We start from the raw sequence: 26,248 nt of genomic DNA on the forward strand, positions 1-26,248 counted from the left end.
GCTGTGGAGATATTGTGTATCCTCTAGTGCAGGTGTTGGGGAAAAAAATAGCTGTAAATGAGTAAGTAGCATCAGCAAGGGCCTGCTAAAGACCATCCTTAAACCTAACTGCTGTCAAAAACTGTAGTTTATATTACAAAGAACTAGCATTGTTTACAAATACATATTTCATCTCTGTTTTGACATACTGATAGCATTTAAAATACAATCAAAGCTTATGCAGTCCACTTGCTGCTACAAATATTCCACTGCTGTATTTAAGTTATGGTTTTCTCAAGAGGTCTCTGAACAGTTAAAGAAAAGGTTACCAAGTGAAAATGCATGGAACCTCAATTGATTTCTAACAATTCACTGACTTGCATCAACTCATGGACAGCTGGACATCAGAGATATCATGTTTCCCCTGCCCAGTCAACAACTGTGCCGATACACTGATGATAAGGAAAAGGTTTTATAGATCTTAATCCTAAATAGTCTCTAACTGGGGAATGCCCCCCCTGAATTTAACCAGCCTCCCAGAATCCAAGAAACAGAATGTTAACAAAATCAAAGTATTAAGAACAACATTTGCCGTAATTTGGAAGTGGACTCTCAGTAAAGAAGAAAAACAACTTGAGGCAATTTTGGAGATGCTCAGGGCCCCCAAGAAGATCAGAAGAAAAACGAAGACCTCCAGAACCTCAGCAACAGAGACACATAATATTTTATGCTACTGTAATGTGACAAAAGAGATTTGCTTTCTTCCTTGAAAGTATGTTGATATCATGATATATCATGAAGAATAAACATGTGGTTATGTACTACTAGTTTCTTTCCCTGCTTGATGTAGAAACAAAATTTCCTGCAGTGGCAAGCTGTGACAACAGAAAGTATAACACAATCCTAACTAATTTATTCTCACAATTGGCCTGTAATAGTGGCAACAGTAACTTTCTCAATGATAAAATAATGATATTTTATAATTAAGATGTTTTACAATAAAGATACGAGAGATTAAGTTCAGCAAATCAGTGTAAGTTATTAGACTAAAGCAACTCAGAACTTTGGGATTCCAGAATGATGGGGATACATGAGTGTAAAGGAGCATAAATATCAAAATAAAAAGACATGTACTTTCCGGAACAGATAGCTCTGCAGACTCATATATTTTAAAGCAGAAAAATGGACTAAAATAACTACCTTTCAAAGTTGACAAAATTTTATTCTGTCAACAAGAAACGTGCGCGTGCATGCAAATACACACAAAAGTTAGATTGATAAAACTTTTCACTTTTGCTCAGTAAAAAGAGGACATACTGTGTTTTAGAGAATCCCATAGCACCGATCCTTCACATGCACTGATGCTATATGCTTCTACTTTGAAAATTTCTTGTCTCAACATTTTTTTTAGCGTGTGGCAGGACTTCAGCTCTCAACACAGGCATGAAATTTTCTTAACAACCTGCTTGGAAGAGACTATCAGAAGCCTTTCAAAAGTATAAACATGTTTTATCCAGCCAGAAGGAAACTTAGGTGTGGCTACCAGAGACTATACTCACTCATGATTTTCTCTGCTACTAACCTGTTCTAGAATTGCACTGCACCAGAGTTCCTGTTACGTTCTATAGCATTTTCTTTCAAGTATAACATTAAGTTTGATTTTAAACAACATTTTAGAATAGCTTTTGAGCTTTAACAGATGCTTATTCCCCTAGCCTCTAGTGAGCGTTAGTATCTGTTTGTAATTACATTACAGATTTGTAGATAGACCAGAGCATCTTAACTTCTTGACTGTACTCGCGGGTATCTCCTCAAACTGAAGCACTATCAGGAGCAGCAGACCAGGTGTGCTATAAGCAGTATAAGCTCATTGCCTCTTAGTTATCTTCTTTAAGAAAGTCACTGTAAATGTTTTTGTTAGCCACAAAAAGCTATTTTTTCTAAGTCTCATAGATGACTCTTACCTTTATAACAGAGGCCCCTGCCCTGGAAAGAGGACTGTGCATTTGGGCTGCTGCAGCCATGTTAGCTATTGTATTGAGGTGGTTCATCTGATTCATTGCCATTGCAACCGAAGCGGGAGGTAGGCTGACGGGAAGCAGAGGGTGGGGCATCATCATAAACGGCAGGTCTATCCCTGAAAGAGAGCATGGGCAGGTTATATGTGTCAGTCCCTCACTTTATAACCCAACACCTCAATTTTTAGAGTCCACTGGAACATTGACTAGTCAAACTCAATATTATTACGTGTTAAGAATTTTGATGTTACATAGGGAATAATTGTCTTTGTATTCCAGAAAAGGCTGTATGGTTTGTATCAGGGAAAGAAACATAGAGCTGCAAAGTAACACAATATTAGCAAAATGAATATACAACAGTGCATATGTTCAGCGATCTCTTTATTAAGAGCAATAAAGAGAAAACCACAAAACATGCAGATATTTGCATGGTTTTCCAATACATCAGACGAATATTTATTAATAATTTTATCTGACAATATACTCCTACCACGTCCTCTTACTATTATTAGTTCACATATACAGAAATCTGAGACTAGATTTTTCTATTAGGCCTATTTCTTGAATACAGGAAGCTGTGGGTTGGACTATAGACACTACTGAATTACTGTACAGAAAGTCTGTGAACTGGAACATGTAATGAGAGGTTAAAATTGTTGCCAGAGATTTTAGTTTCCAAAGTCACTTTAAATTGTCTTCTGCTATGGATACAAAACAATTTAAGAAGGTATGAAATTCATTTGGACCAACCTGCAGATCTTGACATTGCCAAAAAGGTGATGTTACTGCTAGCAAGAACTGGATTCTCATATTTCATTAATATCTATTTCAGCGTGTGTATTACTTGTTGTATTTAGTAATGACTACAATGGAAAGCAAGACCAAGACACCAAAAATTCACTGGAAAAAATAATTTCAGGTTATTTTGCATTTAAGAACTCTTTAGAGAGACCTTTAGAGAGACACTTGAAGATAACTACCTTTCGGCATCCAAAATGATTTTTTCAGAAAAAATAGGACTCATTCTGCCAGACAAAATGCCTTGTCATTTTTTTAAGTGAAATTTTAATTAGAAATTCTCATTAAAAAATGCAGGTACAAGTAGTAAATAACATAATCATATAGCTACTCATAACCATATGCTATTCACAGTAATTATTTCTAAAAGTTTTTTAACTTCTGGCTCTACCTTAACTATTTTAAATGAGAAGGCCAGTCACCATTTTGGTGTATGACAGAACCCACAATAAAAAAATATCATTGACTGATATAGCTTGTTATTCCAATACAATTTGACTATAGAGATATAAAAACACCACTGTGCCCACCACGAAAGGCAGAACTGTATATATTCTGAGCTCCCACGCTCTTTAGCTTGAGCATATCATGATCAACAACTCTGATGTCTTATGATTCACTATATACTTTATATAATGATCCACACCAATATTAATTATGATAGGTAATAAGCAAAGCCCATATACATCTCCCTTCACTTTAAACCATGCCGACAATCCCCTTCAGTGCTTACATCCATAAGCCTTTGTTCCCCTGCATATCTCCCTTAACAGCCCAATAATCTTTCCTCATACTCTATAGAGTTCCAAAACTCCCAGACACCATCTGGCCACATTGAGTTGTATGTCTACTTAAAGTCCAATTGACATGCAAACTAAATGCAAACTACAAACAGAATTTAACAGCACATCACCAGTTTTAAGACACAATCCGTCAAACATTTCAGAGGACTATGAAGAAAATATATCCTACACTTGCAAATCATTGGACATAATGTCTGACATTCAATAAACCCTTTAATACCCTATAGACACTTGCCTACTACAAAATCTACTGAAAAATATCTTTAAAGTTTTCTTTAACAGCAAAGAACACAATATCCCTGTATTGTAAAATATATACAGGTATTGAATTATGCAAGAATATAAAATGAAAGGATAAACTACAGTGAATTTGAGTCCTATGATCTGGTGATTCTTAACTACTGACACCTAACCCAAAATGCTCAGGTCCATACCTTCCCATGAACAAAGCAGACCCATATTGTAGGAGTCATTTTAATAGCTTTGATTTGTTCAAGCCTGGGGCCCTACATAGGTAGCAAGGAACTATCTGCTCCTAAAATTGTGTAAGGAGCCAGAAATGCCATTCATCCATTAAAACTAAAACCAAAAATCAACTTTCAAAACTTTGAGGATGAAGAGCTTAAACAAGTAAAAAAATTCAGAAATAGTGAGATTTTCATTCTTCATCCATCATCATCTGTTAGAATTAACTTTACTCCTCACTAATTTTTAAAATGCTAATCCTGAACTTCTTTCTTGGAATACCTTTCCCTTCCCTTCCTTCCCTCTAAAGGAGAAGGGGAACTGTTGGCTTCCCACCTGCTCCCTTCCTAAGGGAAGGAAAAGAGATGGGTTTGAAGGGAGCTTTAAGTTCCAAACCCAAACTTTATCTGTGTCATTTTATTCCAGTTGCTTTGGATAGGTGGGTTCAATGGATGACCTTGCCCACACCTGGCAAGTACAAGGCAAAGGGATTGCTTCTGCTCGCTTTTAACCAGACTTTTTGCATTTATTACTGGCTCTCATATTTTTATTTGGTGGTCAGCATTTTCACCTGGAAGATAATTTTCTCATATAGCTAAAACTTTAAGCAACTTTATGGTTATTTTTCCCTTCCTGTCCAGGCCACGGAAATGTAAATTAAGGACTGACAGGCCCTAACCCAGCAGTGGGTGACTATTCAAAGAGGGCGGCTGTACCCCAGTGGGTGGCTTGGCCATGATGCACGAGTGCAGCAGACAGTGGGAGGACTGACCCTCCTGTTGCTCATGTGTCTCCCAGCCATTTCCCCCACCTTCAGGAGGTTGGGAAGGAATGCAAGCCCAGCCTCCAAGCAGGGCACCATGTATTTTTTTTTTTTCCCCGTAAGAGCACAGTACGTACTGTTGGTGAGCAGGTGATTCTGCTGGAGAGGACTGAGTGGGTGCGCACTTCCAAGGCTCGACTGCCCTGACAGTGTGGGATGACCAATGCTGTGCTGTGATCCTGTTGTAATGGGAGACTGAAGCTTGTCTTTATCCCAGGAGGATTCACTCCCACCTGCAAAACAGGGTACAAACAAACCATAAGTGGCATATACTTTTCTTTAAAAGACATTTTGCTTGGTTTGCAGCGAGCTAATACTTTTTACCGTAGCTAAGCACCTAGCACAAACACAGCACCTGAAACCTACGCCTGAATTTTTTAAAAATAAATTAATAAGTATGCATCAGGCAAGAAATATGATTAGAAACTTTCAGCATCACCTACCTTCGTAACACTGGTTTCTGGAAACAGGAAAAGCTAAATGTTTAAGGATAAAATCATCCAAGTAAACATCAGTCACTATTAAGTAAATAAGGCAGAAAGGGAACATCTGAGACACTGAATCACAATCTCCTGCTATCACAGGGAACCAGGCCACCCAGTCCCTGCCAGCGACTAATCGGTGTCCATCCTCGGGCTCATTGGTCTCTCACCGCTGTTAATCTTACTGCAGAATCACTCCGCTATTCACTCCCTCCAATGCTCACTAGCATTCTAGCTTAAATTCACCCCTGAACAGGTTACAACAATTTATCCTGCTGTTATGTTATCTTTGAGCTTAAATAGCTTTCCCTCCACTGCTGGGTTTGATACTGGGGATGTCTGAAGTGAAACACTTCACTTCACTAGGTTAAACAAGCCAGGCATTAGGCTGGGCTTGGAAATCATCAGTATTCAGGAATTTAAAGAGTCCAGATATCTACTATGCACAGTAATTACTGTCTACAACAAAAACACAGTATAGCAAACTAAGCACTCGTCTTTGGTCTAGAGTATCTGTTTGGTCTTCTGAAGAGAGGGTGTTCTGCAGCAATTTTACAGACTGTAGTTCTCTTCAGAATTACACTTATACACTTGAATAACAACAAGTTCCTTTTAAACAGCAGTTAAGTAGACCATGTTAGTGAATTCTGAAATACATCTGGTCCACAAAACAAACCACCTTAAAAAAGTTAGATTGAACATTTCTAGAGTAAAAAGGGATTTTAAGTACACTCCCTTCTCAGGTATGCCCCACATTTTCAATTAGATTATAGATTGTTATGAAAATGTGTAACTGCAGTATTGACTTTATTTTGAATTTATGAACAAGAATTTCAATTAGAATAAGTAAATAGATTACTGTGATGCAGCAGATAGAGGCAGCAAGCAAAAAAACATTTTAATTGAATATGAAAGTAACAGAAAAATTCCATTCTTTACGACAACACTTAGCTAATAAACATGATTAATAAGGCTAAATGAAAAAGTTTGAAAGATCAATGATTGAGAAAAAAGGAAATCACTCCATCATAGCACTATGTCCAAGTATGAATTACCTTCCTATAAAAGATTTGTAATTTGTAAAATGATGAGTAATACATTGAAAAAGAAAGATACACTAAATTATGCCGTGCGATATAATATAACATGGCATAGTGCAGTAATTAGAACTACTACTACAGTTTAGGCTGTCTCAGCATCTTTGTTACTTAATATACTGTATTATCAGCTCTTTCAAGTAACGTTTGGCTGATACCTAGTATAGAAGTTGTTCATTCTGACTATTGTGAAACAGAGATGGTATTATTTGGTAAAGTATTTCTCAAATTAAATGTGTAATTTAAAAAAGATTTTCTGAGGAAATGCTTAGCATTTGATTTTACCAAATGAGTTTTATTTTTCTCCATATGCTTTTTCAGTAAATTTAACATTTACACTTTATTGTTCCTCAAAAAACACATGACGTGTACCTTAGCATGAATTTTTTGCTTAGAAATAGATTTTGTACATGCAACTTCATGTATCAGGGCAGTGGCCATGAAAACTGTACACAAGGCAGTTTGTCAGAGATTTCTGAGTGAAAAGAAAAAACACTATACTCTTCATCTGAAAGTCTCCCTCACCCCGTTTGTTTTCTCTCCAATACTTCCAACCCCAGGCACAGATGGTCTAAACTCTTAGCTCATTTACTTATTTCTGGAAGTTTCTCTTGTCTTTCCAAAGCCTTGTGCATCTACCCACCATAATTCTGTGGCCCTGAAGCCGTAGTATCAGAGTGCCCTACCAGCTTTCTGTGCCTAGCTTTACAACTGTCGCACGTTCCACAGGAAAGTACAATTATTCCTATTTTACAGATGGAGAATTGCACTGCACAGAAAAGTGACTTGCTTAAGGAAATACAGGAAACCTGCAATGGAACAGGAAACTGAATTTAAATTATGTTATACAGTCCAAATCACTGGACGAGTTTTTCTTACACATGGGGACAATAACTTTTTTCCCTGCAAATTCCACTTGTAAATCTGCTCCAGTATTCAGTGCCAGCAACACAAGAATAAATTGCAATACACTTATCTCTACAGACCATTCCTGTACTCTTATGTTCCCTATCACTTCTCCTTAGAGAAAGAAAAAAAAAAAAATACTGCTGAGCATATGATGTATAATAAAAGTGCATGTTAAATGAAATGTATCCTGTAGTCTGCAGTATACCACATAGGTAACAGCTTCATCACTTAATCTGGACTGCATACACTACGTGGTAGCAAGTCTCTTAAAAGGAAAATGGTAATTAGAACTACTTCTTACCTAGAACTGTTCACCTGTGAAGTGTTTTATAAGGGCAGCAGGATTATCTCCAACTTACAAGTGGGAAAGCTGAGGCAGCTTCCTCCTTGTCACCTGGCAGACAAGTGGTGAAACCGGAAGGTGAAACTAAAGGTGAAACCGGAAGTCTCAGGGTCCTACTCCCGTGCTCTATACCAGACTCTTCCAGTTCTTCCTACCCACCGTCCCTTTGCACAGCTAAAATATAATAGTTTTAAAAGAAAACTTGCATCCTTCCCTGCAGTATCTACTCCCATACAGTAAGAAAAATTTACATATAAATTAATAGTAAGCCAGAACTAGATTCACATTATAAACCAAGTATGTAAAATGCAAACCTGTGGTAATATACTCGGGCCTTTTACTATCGTGCAACTTTTTTTAAAAGTATTCATTTCTGAGCGTACACATTTTCTTATTTAGTAACACAGTTGTCAGCATGTTGTATCAGCAAGTACGTATCTGACATATATATCTCTCAATGCATATTTTCAAATTCTTTGTTACTGTAACAATTAGAAGTGAATACATCTACATAACGTAAATCCTCCTTAATACTTCAAATTTAGGTTTAGCCACAATTTTTCAGGAGATTTCTGTTCATTGTCATTTTTTGTCCAAATAGGTGCCATCAATAAGGCAAAGATGTAATGTTCTGATTCTAAATCCTGTCTTTGGTATGATGAGCTTACAGGTGAAACTAAAAATGAAACTTTATGATATGAATCACTCAATACACCACAAAGAAATAAATGTATGGGAGATGAATTTTTCTTCTCTCATATTCAAAAGGTTTGGTCTTTGAAGAAATGTGTATTAGGAAAAAAAATAATTTCTTTGTCCACACTAAGCTAGTGAAGGCTCTCATTCTTTTTAATATAGAAGATAAGGAGTCTAAAATTAAACAATGATCTGTACTACTGCATATAGAGAGATGGACTTTGAGTAATTTCTTTTAGGTATATATGAAACAAAAGGGGAAAAAAGATACAAAAAAAGAAAGCAAACATACAACACTATGGAAAATGAGACAACAGAAAACAGCAACGGAACTTACTTTACCTCTTGTATATGAAGGGAAACATGGCTTTTTATTTATTTTAAATGAGAAAGAATATTTCATTTAAAAATATTAGTAACTTGATTCATAAGTGTCATAGGAATATTATTAGAGCACTCAGAAGTCTGTTGATTTGTCAAAATGCCAACACATCATTTATACACTTTACAAAAAGCTTTACGTTTAACACCATTACCCACTACCCATACGACCTTCTCTCCAACAGATAAAACTAAAGGACAAAAAGGTAATTTTTCCTTATCTTGTTTGCATTCTAGTCGATCTTGTCCCAGAACGGATTGTACTCAGTATTAAAAAAGGGCAAGAGAGGCAAGAACTTCCATCTTCCAGAGCTCCCGATGCTTGTCAGAAGCAAGCACAGAGACTGCGCTTCCCTTAACATAGCCCCACCAAAGTGGGAAGCAAAAGGCAGAGATATTACCCGGCCAGCCATCCTAAAAGATTGCAGAATGCACTGGCTGCCCAGCAGAAGCGGCTGAAAAAAGGTCTGACCTGCTTCAACCATCCAGGTCAGGCCATGCAGCAAATCTGCTTCCAGCTTTGCAGCTAAATACACAATATGGATGAAAAAAAAAAAAAGGCCTGATTGTCTGCATTGTACACAGTCACCTACACAGAGACGTAGCGTGTGTTTCAAAGGGCACAGATAAAGACGGACACTACATGGATTTGGTAAGAGAAAGAGTTATTTACAATATACTTAATAATTAAAGTCTGGTATTTACCAGTCTTAACAGGTTATTGGAGAGAACTTATTTATCAGCGCATGAATTACGCTTATGTTCAACTAAGCAAAAGCAAAAGTAATGTAACAAACCCCAGTCCATTCACTTCTAAATTAAAATGCGGTGAGAGGTAAGCATTCCCATAACGCCATTTTACAGCCCAGTGGCCACATTCTGTATGTGTCTGTTCCAAAGTCCCCGTGAACAGCGAATCCAGACGAGTTCAGCTGCACAGGGAGTTAAATCACAGGTAACACAAACAGATAGGGGAAATCAGCCTAAGCAATACATACACGTGCTGTTGATGATATACACTGTACTCCCGGATCCACTGCAAGGGTATTTACAGTCATGTACATGTCTGTAAGCAAAGTGCCTCTGTTTAAGTTTCGTTTTGTTTACTCGAAGAAAATGCAAGTGATAAGCTCAGCTTCATTTTTCTGAAAATGCTGCTTCTCACCCATCTTTGATTTTAGTAATTTTATAACATAACTCTTAAAGCTACATGTTTTCTAGTAATAAATCTCTCTGTGCATTTGTGTTCTTCAAAACAAAATAAAAAAACCTTTTTTTGGTGAAGATATACTTGTGAAGATTAAATTAGTGTCTTGTTTTTAGGTATTGAAAGATCTCCAGAAAGTAATCAAAGTTCAATTTGGTGACAGTTTCTTTTCATTTGGTTTCAAATTCATTTTATCAGCCTTAAAACTGTCTGGTCTAGCTAAATGAAATCCACTCTGTCAGAGGTACCTTTGAATTGAACAACCACACTGTTTCAATCTATGTCTGTCATTTTATTTTTTGTTGTGATACATTTCTGAAAAATTGAACTCAAATTGTTAAAAGCAATACCATCTTCTGTCCAATTTTATTCTAAAATTATTTTTAAACACATTCTTCACGCTGTTGGGCATATTAAGCATAACATCAGCTGCAAAGAAAAAAGTATTCAGTGCACTGCTATTTCAGCACTGATAATTACAAAGTATTTATCACCTCCGACTTCTTTTATAAGTGTTCAGCACACACAAGGCCTTTGAAATTTTTTGGCTTATCTAGAACCTCAGTAGTCCTAAAACAACATGGGCCCATTTGCCAGCATTCCTAGCCCCAGTATTTGCAGGTGTCCCAGACTATTTGCTTCTACCAATATCCTAATCTCACCTCAGTACTGGGAAAAACGGTCACTTTTTTGGCCTACACAGAATATCCTCTGTTGAAAACACTTCAGCCAACAACTTTCTGTCAACTCTGTTCATGGTATCAACTTTTGAATGTCCCAGAAAGAGAAGATCTGGTAGAAAACAATGTTTGTCACATCTGATAAACTGAGAATCTCACTACAGTAAGGATAGGAAGATACCATCCAGGTCATACTCCTGGTGAACTGTCTCCTTCCGGTCAGAAAAACACAGAACTGTTCTGGGTGAGGATTATGACCCCTTTAACCCCAAATTCTGTCCCTCATATTGGCAGTAGATGATGTTCGTTATGGAGACCACGCAAGCGTGGACACTTACTGTGGTCCCTTATTACCCTCAAATAAACTTGCTTACTTTAAAATGGGAATGAGATTTTTAATCAGCCCCCAAAAGCAAGACACCCATCTGAAAATCTAAATGGAAGATTTGCAATGCATTTAAAGCTTTAATGCATTTATTTGTTTAGCTGGGTGTATTGGGCTATATCAACTTCTGGATTGTGCCCTACAAGAAAGCCATGAAAGTGTGTAGGGTAAGATATTAAAACTCAAGAAATCCAGTGATGGCTTTACTGGGCTACTTCCAAAAACTTATCAAGTGGTTCAGCAGATGTAATTACTGCTTAGCCCTGCCAAAGCTTTGAAATGTGCCCATTAATTCAGCAATTCCCAATCTGTCCATCAGTCAGTCATACTTAAAAAATATGTCTGTCACAACTTAGGTGAAGTAATCTGTTGATAATTATACAATAAGAAGGCATCTGAAATCTGAATATAATTTCTGAACTTTTTGAAAAGTCCTAATGACAGCAAAATCAAAGTTTATTTCACAGCAACAGGATCCTGAAGATAACGGGGAATATGTCAGAATATTTGATGCCAATTTAATTAAGAACAACTAATTTCAGGAAGGTACTTTTTTAGAAGATAAAAGCAGAGACATAATATTTATTTAGGAACCTAACCATCCCTCCAAAACCATCAATTCCTTCCCTTTAAAATGAACAGAGAAAAAGAAATAAGAAGGTGGCAAATGTAATGTGTTTTAAAGTTCCCGAATTATGATCGATGATTCTAGTGCTAAAGCCCAATACCAGAAAAGTCTCCTTACTGTCAGTTGCCTTGGCAAGTAAGACTGGGCTACAACGGGCCTTCCCAGCCCAAACTAAATCTCACAATTAAAATCAGGTGCTCGGTGTCAAAGACTCATAACAGTATAAAACCTGTTCTCTCCCTCGAACAACAGACTGGGTCATTCATCCCTTCAGATTACATACACAAAAATGCTGATGGCTACTAAAATATGGCAGGGTGTTTTCTCCTACTTTCTAAGACCACTGTAGAGGAACTATTGGCTGCAGCAAGGAAATCTTGTCAGCAAAACAGTCTTCTGTAGGCAATCGCTAAAATATGGATGGCCTTTTCCTCAAGTAACAATATTAAAAAATGGGGAAAATGTTGCAAAACAAATAAAGAGATGCAGGAAAAGGGAAGAAAATGCAATATGATGTAAGGGACTACTTTGATAAAAACACAAACTGCTCAAAGTGGCAGTATGTTCATTTAAACTCAAAATACCAAACATAGCTCAATGGCTCAGCTGATTCAACTTACACCACCAAAGCACCCCATTAAAGTTAGATTTAGCAAGATGAAACATCATAGTTATAGAAAGTTAGATACAAACTATTATAATAATTTTCATAAAAATACAATTATATTCGAAAGTACTTCTCAAAGTTAGCTACCTTCTAGAATGCACCCATTCTCCTCTTTTCTTTTGCTGATTTAGTCATGCATAAATATTAATCAAAACAAGTTGCTTCTTGGTTAGGAAGGAATGTGACACGCTGGAGAAAAGCTCCGATAATTAATAAATGAAGTCGTTGCTTCTTTGTTACCTGATAGTTAACCATGTGATAATGAAGGGGGGAGGGGCAGGGAAAAGCTTGTAATCTTCATATCAATAGTTAGATATTTATGGCTTCCCAAGTGGAAATTAGTCGTATTTCAGGAGGGAGGGGCAATATAACTAAAGGAATAATGGCTCCCAGAATGGCTGCATACAGCTACAGCCCATCTAGCCTAACGCCTTGTCTCCAACAAGGGCCAAAAGCAATACTTACTAAAGAGTTTAAACACAGAGAAAACCTATAGTGAGAATTTCCCAGAACACTCTCCAACAATTTATGTATTAGGAACTTCCTGAAACAGAGGTATTTTCCTTGAATTTAATAACCTTTAATAGATTTTTTCTTCCATTAAATTAAATGGATGTCAATTTTTTGCATCTACAATATCCTGTAGCAAAGAGTTCCACAGCTTGCCTACGCACTGCATGAAAAGGCACCTCATGTAATTTGCAGGTACGTTGTTGGGGGGCTAACTTGGCATTTGCTGCCTTCCTCTGATGTCTTCTAGTTCTTGTAGCAGATGAAATAATAAGTAATATATCCCTATTCGGTTTCTTCTATACAATGTGTAGGATTATTCTTGGAATTAGGGAATTAGAGTTAAAACCTAAACTTCCTTTTGGATCTAGGTCAACGTCAAAAGCACATGCAACCCCTTTCCTGAGAGATAATAAATGACCTCTATTCTCTGTCACTTGAGGTACTGCTGTAGGAACCTCAGCAAGTCTGAGCTAGTGGGCAGACGATGTACCTCTGCATTCCTACGGGGAAGTTGGGTCAGGGAGACCCCTACCCCTGACAGCTTACAGAACATGCTTTTGACAGAAGAGGGCTTACAAAAATCTGCACAGATCATTATTTCAACAGACATGTTGGTGAACTCAAAAGAGAGGACAACCTTTAAATGTTCAATACTATTTTGAAATGTAACCACAGGATTATGGTTCGTTCTTGCTTAACTGATCTGCTCCCTTCTGCACTCCAAATGGTTATTGCTCACCTTTTTAGTAATAAGCGTGTGACTTTATCGCTATTTATTTTTCTGTACAAAGATAACAATACTGTACTAGAACATGAGTTCTCTTCTGGTTTAGGACCATCACCAAAAAAATTAACTGTTTTCTACTGCAGGACCAAAGTCTGTCTTCAGAAACACGTGCGCTTCACCGATAGAAGTAAGGTCAAAATCTTGGTCTGTCATGTCTTTATTAGTGTTGATGATGCACAAGCCATAAATAAAACAGCTTAACTTTCAGATCTTGAACGCAGTTTGTAGGGCTGGCTGCCAGAAAGGATAAACCATACCTCCTTCTAAACTCAACAACTGCAGCCAGCGAGCAAGGAACTAGGATTCATATTCCAGTGATGATAATCATTGACACCTTCGCTCACCACAAACCAAGTGTTTTTTGCTTTTGGTAGGTTTTTTTTTTTAATTACTTAATATTTTCCCGTATTAAACAACTTACTGAAACAACCACCGAGATACATGTACTGTAGATTTTTACTGTGACTGTAACTAGCCAGATAGTTTAGTTTGATTTTGAGAGGCTTTGAGAACGTCTTGACAACCATAGCAGATAGGTAATGCTACGGTACAAAATCAGATCATTCAAGTTTCAACAATTTATCATTTACTATTTCTTTGAAATAATTATTATGAACAGTTCAAGTTACAGATTGTAATCTTCTGAGTTAATTTGTAGTGACATAAATGAATTATGTATTTATAATCTTTTCAAAAATTCCTAACACTAGAAGAACTCTGTATAATATAAAGTATGGCTTGAAAGAATTAAATACAGTCTGTGGCACTTCATACATACACATTTAGACAATCTTCCAAACCCCTGCCAACTTGAAGCATCTACGCAGAACTCAGTGACACTGGCGATTTTACTAGAGAATGAGAGGTTGCAAAAGGGATGCCTGACATCCTTTTATATTGCAGCTGAATGACTGCAGAAGCTCTCCAACGAGATTTACTGTCATAAGCCCCAGTTTCCATGAAGGATCAGTACGTGCAGACACTTGCACAGCTCCAACAAGTTGGGTCAGTATGGGGAACATTGGCAAAGTATATACGAATTCTGAAGATGCACCATTTTTTATATCTGGCATTTGATTCCTTGCACTAAGTTATTACTGACTTCCAAAAAATTTAGAATGCTGCCAAAACTAGGAGAGCCTGTGAGTAAACCTCATTCACATAAAAGGTCAGCAGTGAAATCTACTGTGTTTCATTTAATGCCAGGCTAAAAATAACACGCAAAAAACCCTTGAACTATATTAGCAGCCAGCTTGGTACTTCCTTTAAAAATCACTTTCATTTTTGCTCATAGTAATAGCTGAAGATATACCTGCCACAGCACCTGCACATCCTACACGTTCAATCAATCTTTGATTTTCAGAATATTTTTCTCATTCAGCAAACCTAGCCATTAGGTGATCTCATCTAATCTCTAGTGCAATTCCCCTCAATGAATATTAGCGGGAGCTTTGCATTAGCTTCTCTAAGGAGCAGGATCAACCCCCTAAAAGACGACCAGTGCCAAAGAAACTATTCAAGATAATATATCCTAAATTTGTTATTGTGTAAAGGATATTCTATGTCTTCAAATCAATATTTCTGAGGTATACAAACCCATAAATAACAACTATCATCAGAACAAACATTATTAAAATGTTGATACTAATACCAGATAAAGTGAAAATATTTCTTAAGAAGAAAAAGTGAGAGGCTTCGGCAACAAAATACAACAGCACAGTGCCAAGCTGAACTTAACTAAGCTTGAGGTTTTGGACAGGATTCGTTTCTGCTTGTGGTATAAGTATGCACCACCTTGATTATCATTTAAAAAAATATTGACAGCTTGCCTTCTCATACCAATGCCTAGTAACAAATTCCAAATGTTTTGTCACATTTCTTGTGAGCAATGCCATCTGCCAGAGGTGGCATTTCATGGCTGTTTACCCTGACTCCCTCCAAGAATTCATCTGCCACTATCTAATGCTGCCTGAATAAAGGGGATTAAGACTCTGATGCAACAGAGACTATTGATAATTTGGTATAATTGGGAAGAAATGAAGATAAATGAGGTTGAGGATGGAGAGGCAATTAGTTGAGCTGCCTGTACAGCTGTGTTCTCGGCCTAGCTCCCCTGGCCTTTTCTTTGGTGAGGTATGTGCAAATTAAACATAATGACAAATACACTCTTCCCAAAGCTCTTTAGTTTGGGAAGCTTGAAGATATGATTTTCACTTCTGAGATTCTAGGCAGTATTCAGTTAAAAAAAAAAAAAGAAAAGAAAAAGTGTCATACTCACTGTTGAGCAATTAAAGAGCAATGCGCTCTGTAGCAGCACACCTATGGCACAGTATCTGTTGTTTCCAATACAGCTCTTCAGTTGGCAGTGCTATATAGCACTGGTGCTGGTTTTGACCTAAAGGGTGGAGGCTTCTGCCTCCCTCAGTGCCAGAGAGAGCCTCGATTGTTCCACAGCTCCGGACATCTTTGATACCGATATCTGGTGCCTCATTCTGTAAATATCCTCTGTCCATGTAATTGGTCAGACAACAACCCCAGAGTATGATCCCCTGAAATATGGATTCTTTAAAGTCTAGCCCCACATTCTGCAGCTGGACCTCCATTTTTTAAATTGTGCTAGCTTTTAAAAATACTGGTCAAAAAATCTTAAGTGAAATGTCTACAATACACGTTTTACTCTACAAAAGATCTTAGAAGTGATAGAGTTTTAGTCATAAATATAACACAAAGACAGCTGCCCAGATATGAACCTTATTTCTAAGCTATGTTATACAGGTGAGGCCAAGTAATCAAGCTTGAATACCTTGAAAAGTATTTAAATCCAAAAGGAACACAGTCAGACTACGAACCTCCAGATTAGAAGGCACAAATGTGCACTCTGATTTGTAGTTGTTCTTTCAAATATATTGAGATACATTCATACATATACATATAAAAATGTACACATGTATCATTTAATGTAAATGTACAAAAAATACATTTGCCACAAGAAATGCCACGGTATGTTTCACATAAGATTCTAACATAGTTTTTCATAAATGTCAAATAATGTGAGATCCCTTTTAGAAAAAAACCCAATATTTACAGAAGCAGCTTTGGCTTACAGACATGTTTGCCTAACTACCCACCACATGTGAATCTTCTGCTTTCATATACAGGTGATTCTATCTGAATTAGGTCTTAAATGAAAGACTTCATAAAATTGCACTTTTTCCTGCATCCATATTGTCTTCAGCTATTTTAAAAAATTATTTTACGGATTACTTGAAAAATGCTCCTTAGAGTGTTATATTCTCAAGGCTGAAAACACTTGAAATTATCCCTTTTCAAACTCATGGAACTTCTGCAAAGTACAGTGTTTCCTCCTGATTTTCTGCACGTGCAAAACTCTTCTCAATCTCAGCACTGTGCTCTTCCCTGCTACCTACGGGTCAACCAAAATTTCAGTTTAGCTTTATCTAATGTACTTTCTCATTTTGGATTAGGTTCCTACAAAAGACTAAAAATAGTTCACTTTTTATGAGGCAAACATGCCAGGAGAAAAGAAAATTATGAATAGCTTATACTTAAGTTTAAATCTACCTTGTTTTGTCTTACTGAAGCTGAAAATTTGGCTGAGGTAACCGTTCCTTTACATAACTAAAGTTTTTAACATATAGTTCAGAATAGTGATTTCTTTATTAGCCTGCAATATTCAAATTGCATATATTACACCTCTGGTCTTTTACCGAAACCCTCTTCTCATTAACACTGTAAACGAGCAAAATTATTTGCTGCCCATCTTCTGGCTTGACACTTCATCAAAGCATTCCAAGTTAATCTTTAATCTTGTGGGTGACCGTGTACAGTGCATACAGTAAATAAGTCACATTGAGCAGAGCTTTGGCTTTCCACTGGGAACAAATGCCCGTGTCCCGGCTGGAGAGATGGCAGCGGCTCCCTCCAGCTCTGCCCTGCTTTCTCACACCTGCACCGCAGCTGTACACACTTACCCACACTCATGTTGGCAGCCTCCATCTCCTGGGATCCCACAGGGTTGAGTGCTCTCAAACAAAGCTAAAATACAGGTCTCTGTGGGTGCTCCTGACGTGTGTCAGCATTGCTGTAGTCAACAATCCCCGATCCAGCACTTGCCTTTTGTTTTGCATTTGAGAAAACCGTTGCAAGACTCGCCTGATCTCTTTACACCTCAGCGTGCCCCTTGTCCTTCACCCCCAGCGATGGCACTAGCTGCCGCGTGAAGCACGGCTGCTGGCTGAGGGCCACGCACTCTGGCCGGCAGGAGGGAGAAGGTCGGGGCGATTTTCAGAAAGGGCAGAGACTGCAACGGGAAGACCAAAATCCGGGAAGCGACCCACTTACGCACAGGCAAAAGCAGAAGACGGATCAAAACTGTTCCCTAACTTCAATAGCATACCAGACACAGAAAGGATGGTCATTTCAAGAATACCTCCATAACCAAAAAGGTAGTAAAAGGCAGTTTGTGACTGAGCAAGCTAGGACACGAAGGAAAGGCAGGTGATAAAACAGAAATAAACATATGAAAAATTTTACACTGGCATGAATAGGACAAAGACAGCTGAAAATTAAATATTCTGTTTCCCATGTTTGTCTTGCTTTGCTTTACCACTTCCACATTAAAACATTTCTATAAGTCCCTCTTCTTTTTCCTCCATTTCATATAGCCCTTCCTCAGAGGTGGGTGCTAATTCTCTTTACATCAAAATCCCATCCCCAAATCATAAAATGTGACAGACTCGCGGTGACTGCAAGGGATTAAGTGAAGCCGTTCCTGAGAAAATACATTGTGTTTTTATAGAACCCCTTCTTGCTGTTTTTCAAATGCCTCTGTGGTTACAGCTGTATTACCAGGCTAAACATGAGTTCTGCTCTACCTCTTCTCAATTCTAAAACTCGGACACATCCAATTTGAGTATAAAAGTAAGTATACCATAAACAACAGCTTTTTGACTGCTAGAGTTTTTTCTTTATTTATTTGTACCCTGCTTTTAAATGATTGCTCATTTTCCTGTTTTATAATGGTACCTACAGCAGTATTGTATAAGCTAAAACAACAACACTATTACAAAGGTAACTGTGATTTCTCAAGAGTGAACCTGGAAAGCAAAAAGAAGTAACTGAAGAAGTATTTCTGCAATTAGTATCTTACGCAGCTTAGTAAAATGTTATCACAAATATTCATCTGCTGCACTTCAGGTAAGCTTTTAAAAAGTGGTGTTGGAATGGTATATATCTGAAAAATGAAACATAGAAAACAGCTGGTAATGCTGTTAAAGGACCATCTACAAACTACAGAAAGTTCCTAACGGAAAAAAAGTTTTTCTGAATAAACGCCACCCCAATCTATAAAGTTGACTTGAAAAGATGTAATTTGTGGCATACTATGGCATTTGCATAAAAGAGCTAACACACAGCTATAACTGATGATCGAGGATAATAGCCACGGATTTCAACAGATTTTCAGAGTTCCCTGCTATATGCCGAGAACAACAATATCAAAAGGTTCCTCTCTCCAGCACTGCTGGTGTCAAGGTTAATGAGCTAAAACTTGTTAAATTGATATTACCAAACTAATGACTTTTTTATAGTATACTGCATGGATTTTTAACAGACAGGCTAATGTGGAATATTGCTAGTCTTAATTGAATTAGAAGTTATTGCGTGTATACAATTAAGATAACTAAAAATGGAGGAGCTGTGAGGCAACTGGCTATCTAGACCCAGCTATTGTCACATACCTCATGTACCACCACACGTACACTTCAAATTTCAAATTCAGCCCCTGAATTCGGACCACATTCAACTGCAAACATACAGAGGATAGGAAATACTAGCATCTGCAAAGATAGCCTATTGGCTACCAGTAACCCTTAAAAAATCATTCATCTTGATCCTCCTAAGTTCCCTCCTTTACCGATTCACACACTGAATCAGAAAAAGCCATGTAAAACTACAGAGCCTCAGCTCTCGATGACTGCGCAGAAGGTATGCTCAACAGCAGGATGAAGGGAAATCGCCTTATTCCCCAACTGCTGCGACTCAGAGCCGCTCGACAGCTACACCAACCACGGGAGAGGAAAGCAACGCACGCTTTCTGCCGAGGTATCTTTTTCCATCAGCACCCTCCCCTGCGGGGCAGCGGGAACGTACGGCTTTTTACCAGTTGCAAAAACTTCTGCTGCATGCTGGAGGAGCTCCTATCTACAGGGGAATTTTCTAAATTACACGGGTTGTAAGTGGGCGGATATTGAAAATACAGATTTTCTTGAAAATTAAAGAAATCAGCCTCAACGAAAATTCCAGGACAACTCTGTAAGAAGTAGGTTACAGCAGAAATAGATCTGCAATTTCAAACTTTTAAATTTGAAATTATTTAAATAATATGAACATTATTTTAAAATGTTTTTACATCAACCACACCACACGTTAAGACAGAGGGGAAATAAATGCCTGGAGTCTACATCCAAAATAGATGAACAAACAGCAGGAAAAAAAAAAAAAAGAAGGATATTTAATGAATCATATTAAAAGGAAGGAGCTTATGAAAAATAAATGGCATTTGTAGATGATTAAATTTTGAAGGTGAGATGTTGTGTAACTGCACCAACCATTTATTTCAGTGCCATAACTGCATCTAATAAATAAAATACTTTTTTTTAATCCAAACTGAGGATTCAGTGCTATCTGACGACTTGCATTTTCCATTTATGTAGTGCAGGGGCAGGGTTTGGGCTGTAATTATTCAAGGCATTTTCAAAGAAAGAAGAGCTGTTCGTTAGTTAGAAAATGAGTATTGGTCGCTAGCAATAGGACAATGCAAATACTTCTTCTACAGACAGAATTGCAGAGTTTAAATTCAGAGAGGCTCATTAGAGATTATCCTCCTAAATATAAGATACCTACAAGTTTCATGCAAATGCCCTTCTGTTTAGATAATGTTTTTCTATTAAAGTTCAACCTCTCACTAACACAGAATTGTTATTTAACATACAGTATATACCCAGATACATTTGGTATTTATAAAAAATGGAATTCAAATTCTTCCTCATGCTAGCTATTCTAGTGTTTTCTAAAGGACTTCTCTTCCTGGATCTAGCATTTGCAGAGAAAGGGAATAAAGTTGGATTCAACTTCCAAAAAATACCTACATTGTCAAAATCAAGAAAAACACAAGAGGTGCTGCAAATGAGGGGGAATATTCTCAAGGATGAAATGTCAAAATCCCCCTTATATCAAATTCTTAGAGACAGTCAATCAGAAAACAAATCCACAGGAACCATAGGAATCTGCACGACACTGCTTCCTACTACCTTTCCAATTTCCATCTGCAATATGAGAAAAGAAATCACAATTTAACTAATATTATATGCGTTATAGGAAGAGGGGAAAATGCAGCCTCTCACGTCCCATGACATCAGTAATTGAATATACAGCTCTTATACAGGGATGCTGGAAGCTTCACTAGTCCCAAAGTTTCACTTGTCTCCATCCTTACAGTAGCCTGAGCATCTTCTTAAAAAGAAGAATATATTCTCATTTTTATATTGTACAAATGTAGAACAGACACAACCCCCCCAATTTTCTAGATTTTAAATATCAACGCATGTCTGATCTTAAAGGCAAGCTCAACATTTATGTCTTGTCTTGGTGATAAAGTTCATGAATATATAACGAGAGAGGAACAACTCTGCTACTGATTAAATGTCAAAAAAGGTTTTATTGTCAAATATACTGTAAATACAGAAGATATACAACAAAGAGCATTAATTGCAGATGGCTCTGTACAGCTTAAAAAATGCACATGATCTAAACAGGAAATGTTGATTTTCAGTTTCAACTATCAATTTTAATTTACCTTCATAATGTACCTCCAGTCAACCTGTGAAGATAGAATGAACTATAAAATGGCAAAACTCAACTGAATGAAATGCTTCACATTCAAGGGCAGATGTTAGCATGTTAGTCTATATCATAAGCATACATAGCAGAATTAACCAATCTATCCAAAACTCTGGATCTTTATTAGAATTTATCTAAATCTTTGTGAACATTTAAAAGAGATATAATGTGAAAATTTGGTCAGGACAGATGAAAGGCTGGAATAGCCATCCTCACAAATTCAGAATGGGGTTTGACTGTCTGCGTAGCTCTTCTGAAAAAAAAAAAGATTTTAAAAAAAAAAAAAAAAGATCTAGAGGCTATAGTAGACTGCAGGTGAACACAGATCAGCAGTATCCTGCTTCCGGGGAACGTCAGGAGAATAAGAGTTTCACACATTTATACCAGATAGCTGTATGTACGACTGGGAGAAATTCTTTCTCCCTATCCTGTTCTACGCTGCTGCACTGAGCTCTGGCACGGCCTTGACCGAAGCACTGCGCTGGGTCTGGGAACCAGCAGGGTATGAATCACCGGGAGAGAGGCCAGAGGAGTGCAGTGAGAACTGACCAGGTACCTAGAAAATCATTGGCATGAGACACGTTCAAAAGAGCAGGCTTGTTTAATGTAGGGAAGGGAAGACAGATAGGAGACTCACTAATAGTCTTCACTAGATAAAAGACATGTTCAGTAATAAAAGGGAATAAATTGTTCTCCATACGCACAGTGTACAGAACAAGAGGCAGAAAGGAACGACTGTAACAAGGAAGGCTTAGGTTAAACATTAGGAAAAATGGCCATGATTAGTAAGCCTATAAAATTTCTAAAATTAAGCTGGACAACTATCAGTCAGACATGACGCTGGCAGAATTCTTGCTTCATTGAGAGCGTGGATAAGAAAACAAGTCCGAAAGTGCTGTCTTCCTATGATCCTAAACACTGCAAACTGCAGTACAAAGACCAGATCCAGAGGCAGTGCCAAACTGCAGGGCGAAACAGCCCGTCCTGAACTCACCCTGCCACGCTACCTACCTCTACCACCTGAACTAGATCCGTACGCTGCAACACTATATACCACATTGCAGGGTACGCCTGGAGTGTTATCCACAACATAGGATCATTATCCTACATTATGGTCTCTTCTTCAGCTACAGAATGGTTCAGGTAAAGCCTTACCTACTCTTCTCTTCAAGAAAACATCACAGTTTGAGAAGATACTGCTATTCTAAAACTATTAGGTGCGTGCTTACTGCGCCTCCCAAGATGAAACATGTATCCGGAACAACTAATACACATCCTAAGAGATAACATAATATTGGTTACATTTCCACCATAATATACACATTAAGATGGCATCTGAAACATGTACTAAAAATCCATGCACTTTCCCTTTAGATTATGGACAAATTAGAAGCTTCAATTATATGGTGCCAACAAGATTTTCTTCTCCATGACTAAATGGACCAGGTTTTAATATTCTTCAGTGATCTTATTAATTTAAATTAAGCTGCTAAGAAATTAAGAATAAGGATTTCATTTGAGAAAAAGATGTTGCAGCCATGGAAATTAAAGATTTCTAACACACTCTGGTGATAAAGGTACATTTACTCTTGGTCCGAGACAACATTGCTCGTCTTTCATAATTGTAACTAGAACGATCTGATAAACTGCTGCTCTTGTATACAGTTAGGGGTTGGGGTTTTTTTAAAAGGAGCTAAAAACATAGACTACCCACCTGTATCTATTTTTAATTTGGTAATGACTGTACTTGCTAAAATTCTACCAAAATGTCACTCACAGCTTTGGATTCCAGCTTTTTTTAAACAGAATATGGAGCAGAAAGCATAACCTATTATGCAAAACTGTCAGATGCTTACTTTTAAAATCACAGAAATAAATGCATAACCCTGATTTTCTTATGGAGCAAAACTTTATTAAAGGAAAACAAAACTTGAATATAACTATTCAAGATAGCCAAGGTATTCTATAAAAAGTAGTAAGGTTCTGATAGGTGTATGTCCTGTGTATCCATACAGTCCCCACTCCAGAGCTAAGGGATGCCTCTTACTTTGCGGGTGCAAGTAAAGGCAGAATTACTTGAGACCACTGTGACTTCTGTCTCATCAAATTCACAAATCAGCTAGACATTTAAACAGCGCCAACTGTTGCAAGTAAAACTGCTATCGAATCTCAGCTGCAAAAATGTCAGTTCGGGGCACTCTGCAAAAATCTAGTACTGAATCCTTAACTAAAAAAACCACATTATTAAAATGGTTTTTTGGATTAATGCTACTCTTTTGAGTGAGAAAATATTCCAAATGATCACACCACAAACATTTCTTACCTCAAACATAAATCAACTGTATGTTAGGGGACCTTTTTAAAAAATCTGATTAAAATTGTAATTCATGAGACTCCTGCTGTTGGCAGCTGTATCACTATCAATGACATCCTTTGGGGGACTCTCAGCATGTGGCCCGCATCAAAGGTAATATGCCAGTTTTCATCCTAACTTATATATGCCTTAACAAGAACAGGAATGTTCCAGAGTTTAAAATGTAATTAAAACCTTAAAGTACTTTATATTGTTAAAATATCATTAATGTGAGATTGAAGTTGACTCACTAGTATTAACAAAGGCAACTATCACTAATACTTGCTTTTCCTAACAAACTGGAATGCTTTACGTACTGGATCCCTTACATCCTTACATACTGAAATGGGAAATTAAAACACATTGGTTAAGCATGCTAACACACCATAGTGTTTAAACAAATATGTTACTTTGTGCAAAATGATAGGCAGACAAGATCTTGTTGAAAAAGAGTACATGGAAGGACCTCAAAAAAAAAAAAAAGTGTATTCAACATAACGGTACTTCACTATTCTTGTTCTTTGGTAGCACTGTGGAAAATCTGCAAATCACCAAGTTGAAACAAGCATACTTCTCAGCATTTTTGGCATCCCTAATTGCCAGAGTTCATCTGATCACCAGTTGATAGTTCTTGCTCCTACGACCACTTTTGTTTTTAGCCAACAACGGTTTAACATAAAATACAAAATGCATTTCAGAGAGGTAGATCTGGACCACACTTTTTTTCCTTCCCTTTCCCACTAAGCATCAAGACCAGCAAGGCAGAGATGCCTGGAGATGCCTTCTCACCCTACACCGGCCTGCAGAGAGAGCAGCTCTGCTTCCCAAAGGGCAGGACAGCACTCTTCACACCATGTCCTTCAGCAGTTGCAGAAGCCTACTAAAATGTCTAAACTGGAATGATTTTTCCTTTTAAAGTGCAGTGCGTCTACTCTGCATTGGTCTTAATAAAAATTTATACTGAAAGTCCTAAATTTGGCGTGTTTCTGCTAAGTGTCACTCCCTACAATGCTATGGCAGTTCCTGTGCCTTGCAGAGAAACATGAGGCCGTGTCTTAATGAGGGACACTTTTGAGCAACCTGCTTTCCTTTGGCAGGTTGATATTGACCACGAGTATCTGCTACTACTAACAAATGTGAAAAATATAACCAAGGAAAAAATGTAGCCTTGGCTCTACAGTGGCCAAAATGATTTATGACATCAAGACCTAGTGAAGAAGACTAATTCTCTGGAGGGACTGTGCGAGCTCAGCCTGCACTCACATGTTCTGTGCCCACTCCTAATTACTTCATGTACGACTGTAAAAGTGTTTTAACAGACAAAATTGATTATTTTGAATAATCCTTCTGCAATATGATATGCATTTTGATTGTATGCACCCTGTCATTAATTTAAGTTCCCTACCTTTTGGTGCATTAATTCAAAGATTATATCAATCTTATAAGAAGACTGTTTACTAAAATTAAAAATAAAGTTAAAAGCTTAATGTACTCTTGTGATACACTTAAAGTAATGCTAAAATGTTATCATTTGAGTTTTTACTAGACATTATTTTTCTACTCTTTAAAATCAATCTCTTTGTTCCAGGAACACATTTCCTGTCAATAAAATGAAAAATGATATAGATTTAGGAGGATAGTGGTCTCAGCGTAGCATCTCTCATATTATTATTCCAGTATCATCTGTTACAAAGTAAGACCAATTCCCACATCTAATTACAAACAGGATTTCAGAGTCATTAAACAAAATACATTTCCATTAGTGCTGCTGTAAGAAGATAGGGGAAAAAATGAAGATTAGTTCATGCTGCACCTCTGTTTTTCAAGCTTTGAAGATTTAGACCTCTGCACTCTGAGACTATAAATTTGTAAAGGATCTGAAAGGTGACAGACATGTGAAAGCTCTCAATTCTACGCAGTTTAGCCATACCATTTGCATTTTGTCATTAGTTTGTCTTTTGCTGCACTTAGTTCTGATAGTAGATATGGCAAGAATCTAGAGAGGTTGTTTACGATTATTCTGTGTGCACTGAGGTATTTTATGTGGTATTAGGAAGGGGTTTTTTAATAGATATGAATCTTGATCTTCTATATTAAATTTGTTTCAGCAAAAGTCAGAAATCATTGTAAGGAATTCTGTCTTGATGAAAAAAAAATTTACTTTATGCTCTGGAAAGAAGGAACAGCAGTTCTTTGACTTCAAATAAGGTAACAGCCAAAATATACTGAGGAAGCAGATTGTGTGATATGTCTAACTGTTGAAATACAAACTTACAAGTATATATATTCTCCATTCATAAACATTTAGCACCAT

At 37.3% G+C, this 26,248-nt stretch overlaps 1 protein-coding gene across 3 annotated transcripts in view; it reads right to left on the reverse strand.

Moving 5' to 3' along the window:
- The window catches only part of DACH2 (dachshund family transcription factor 2), a 315,443-nt gene that overhangs the window by 67,307 nt on the left and 221,888 nt on the right, over positions 1-26,248 (reverse strand). For all 3 annotated transcript variants that reach the window (XM_075513257.1, XM_075513256.1, XM_075513258.1), the window contains 2 exons: positions 4,964-5,119; positions 1,944-2,116 (listed from right to left, as the gene is read on the reverse strand). In XM_075513257.1, coding sequence (XP_075369372.1) covers positions 1,944-2,116; positions 4,964-5,119 — 329 coding nt within the window. The remainder of the gene's footprint in view (positions 1-1,943; positions 2,117-4,963; positions 5,120-26,248) is intronic.

This window comes from Mycteria americana, chromosome 10 (assembly GCF_035582795.1).
Source record: "Mycteria americana isolate JAX WOST 10 ecotype Jacksonville Zoo and Gardens chromosome 10, USCA_MyAme_1.0, whole genome shotgun sequence".
NCBI lineage: Eukaryota > Metazoa > Chordata > Aves > Ciconiiformes > Ciconiidae > Mycteria > Mycteria americana.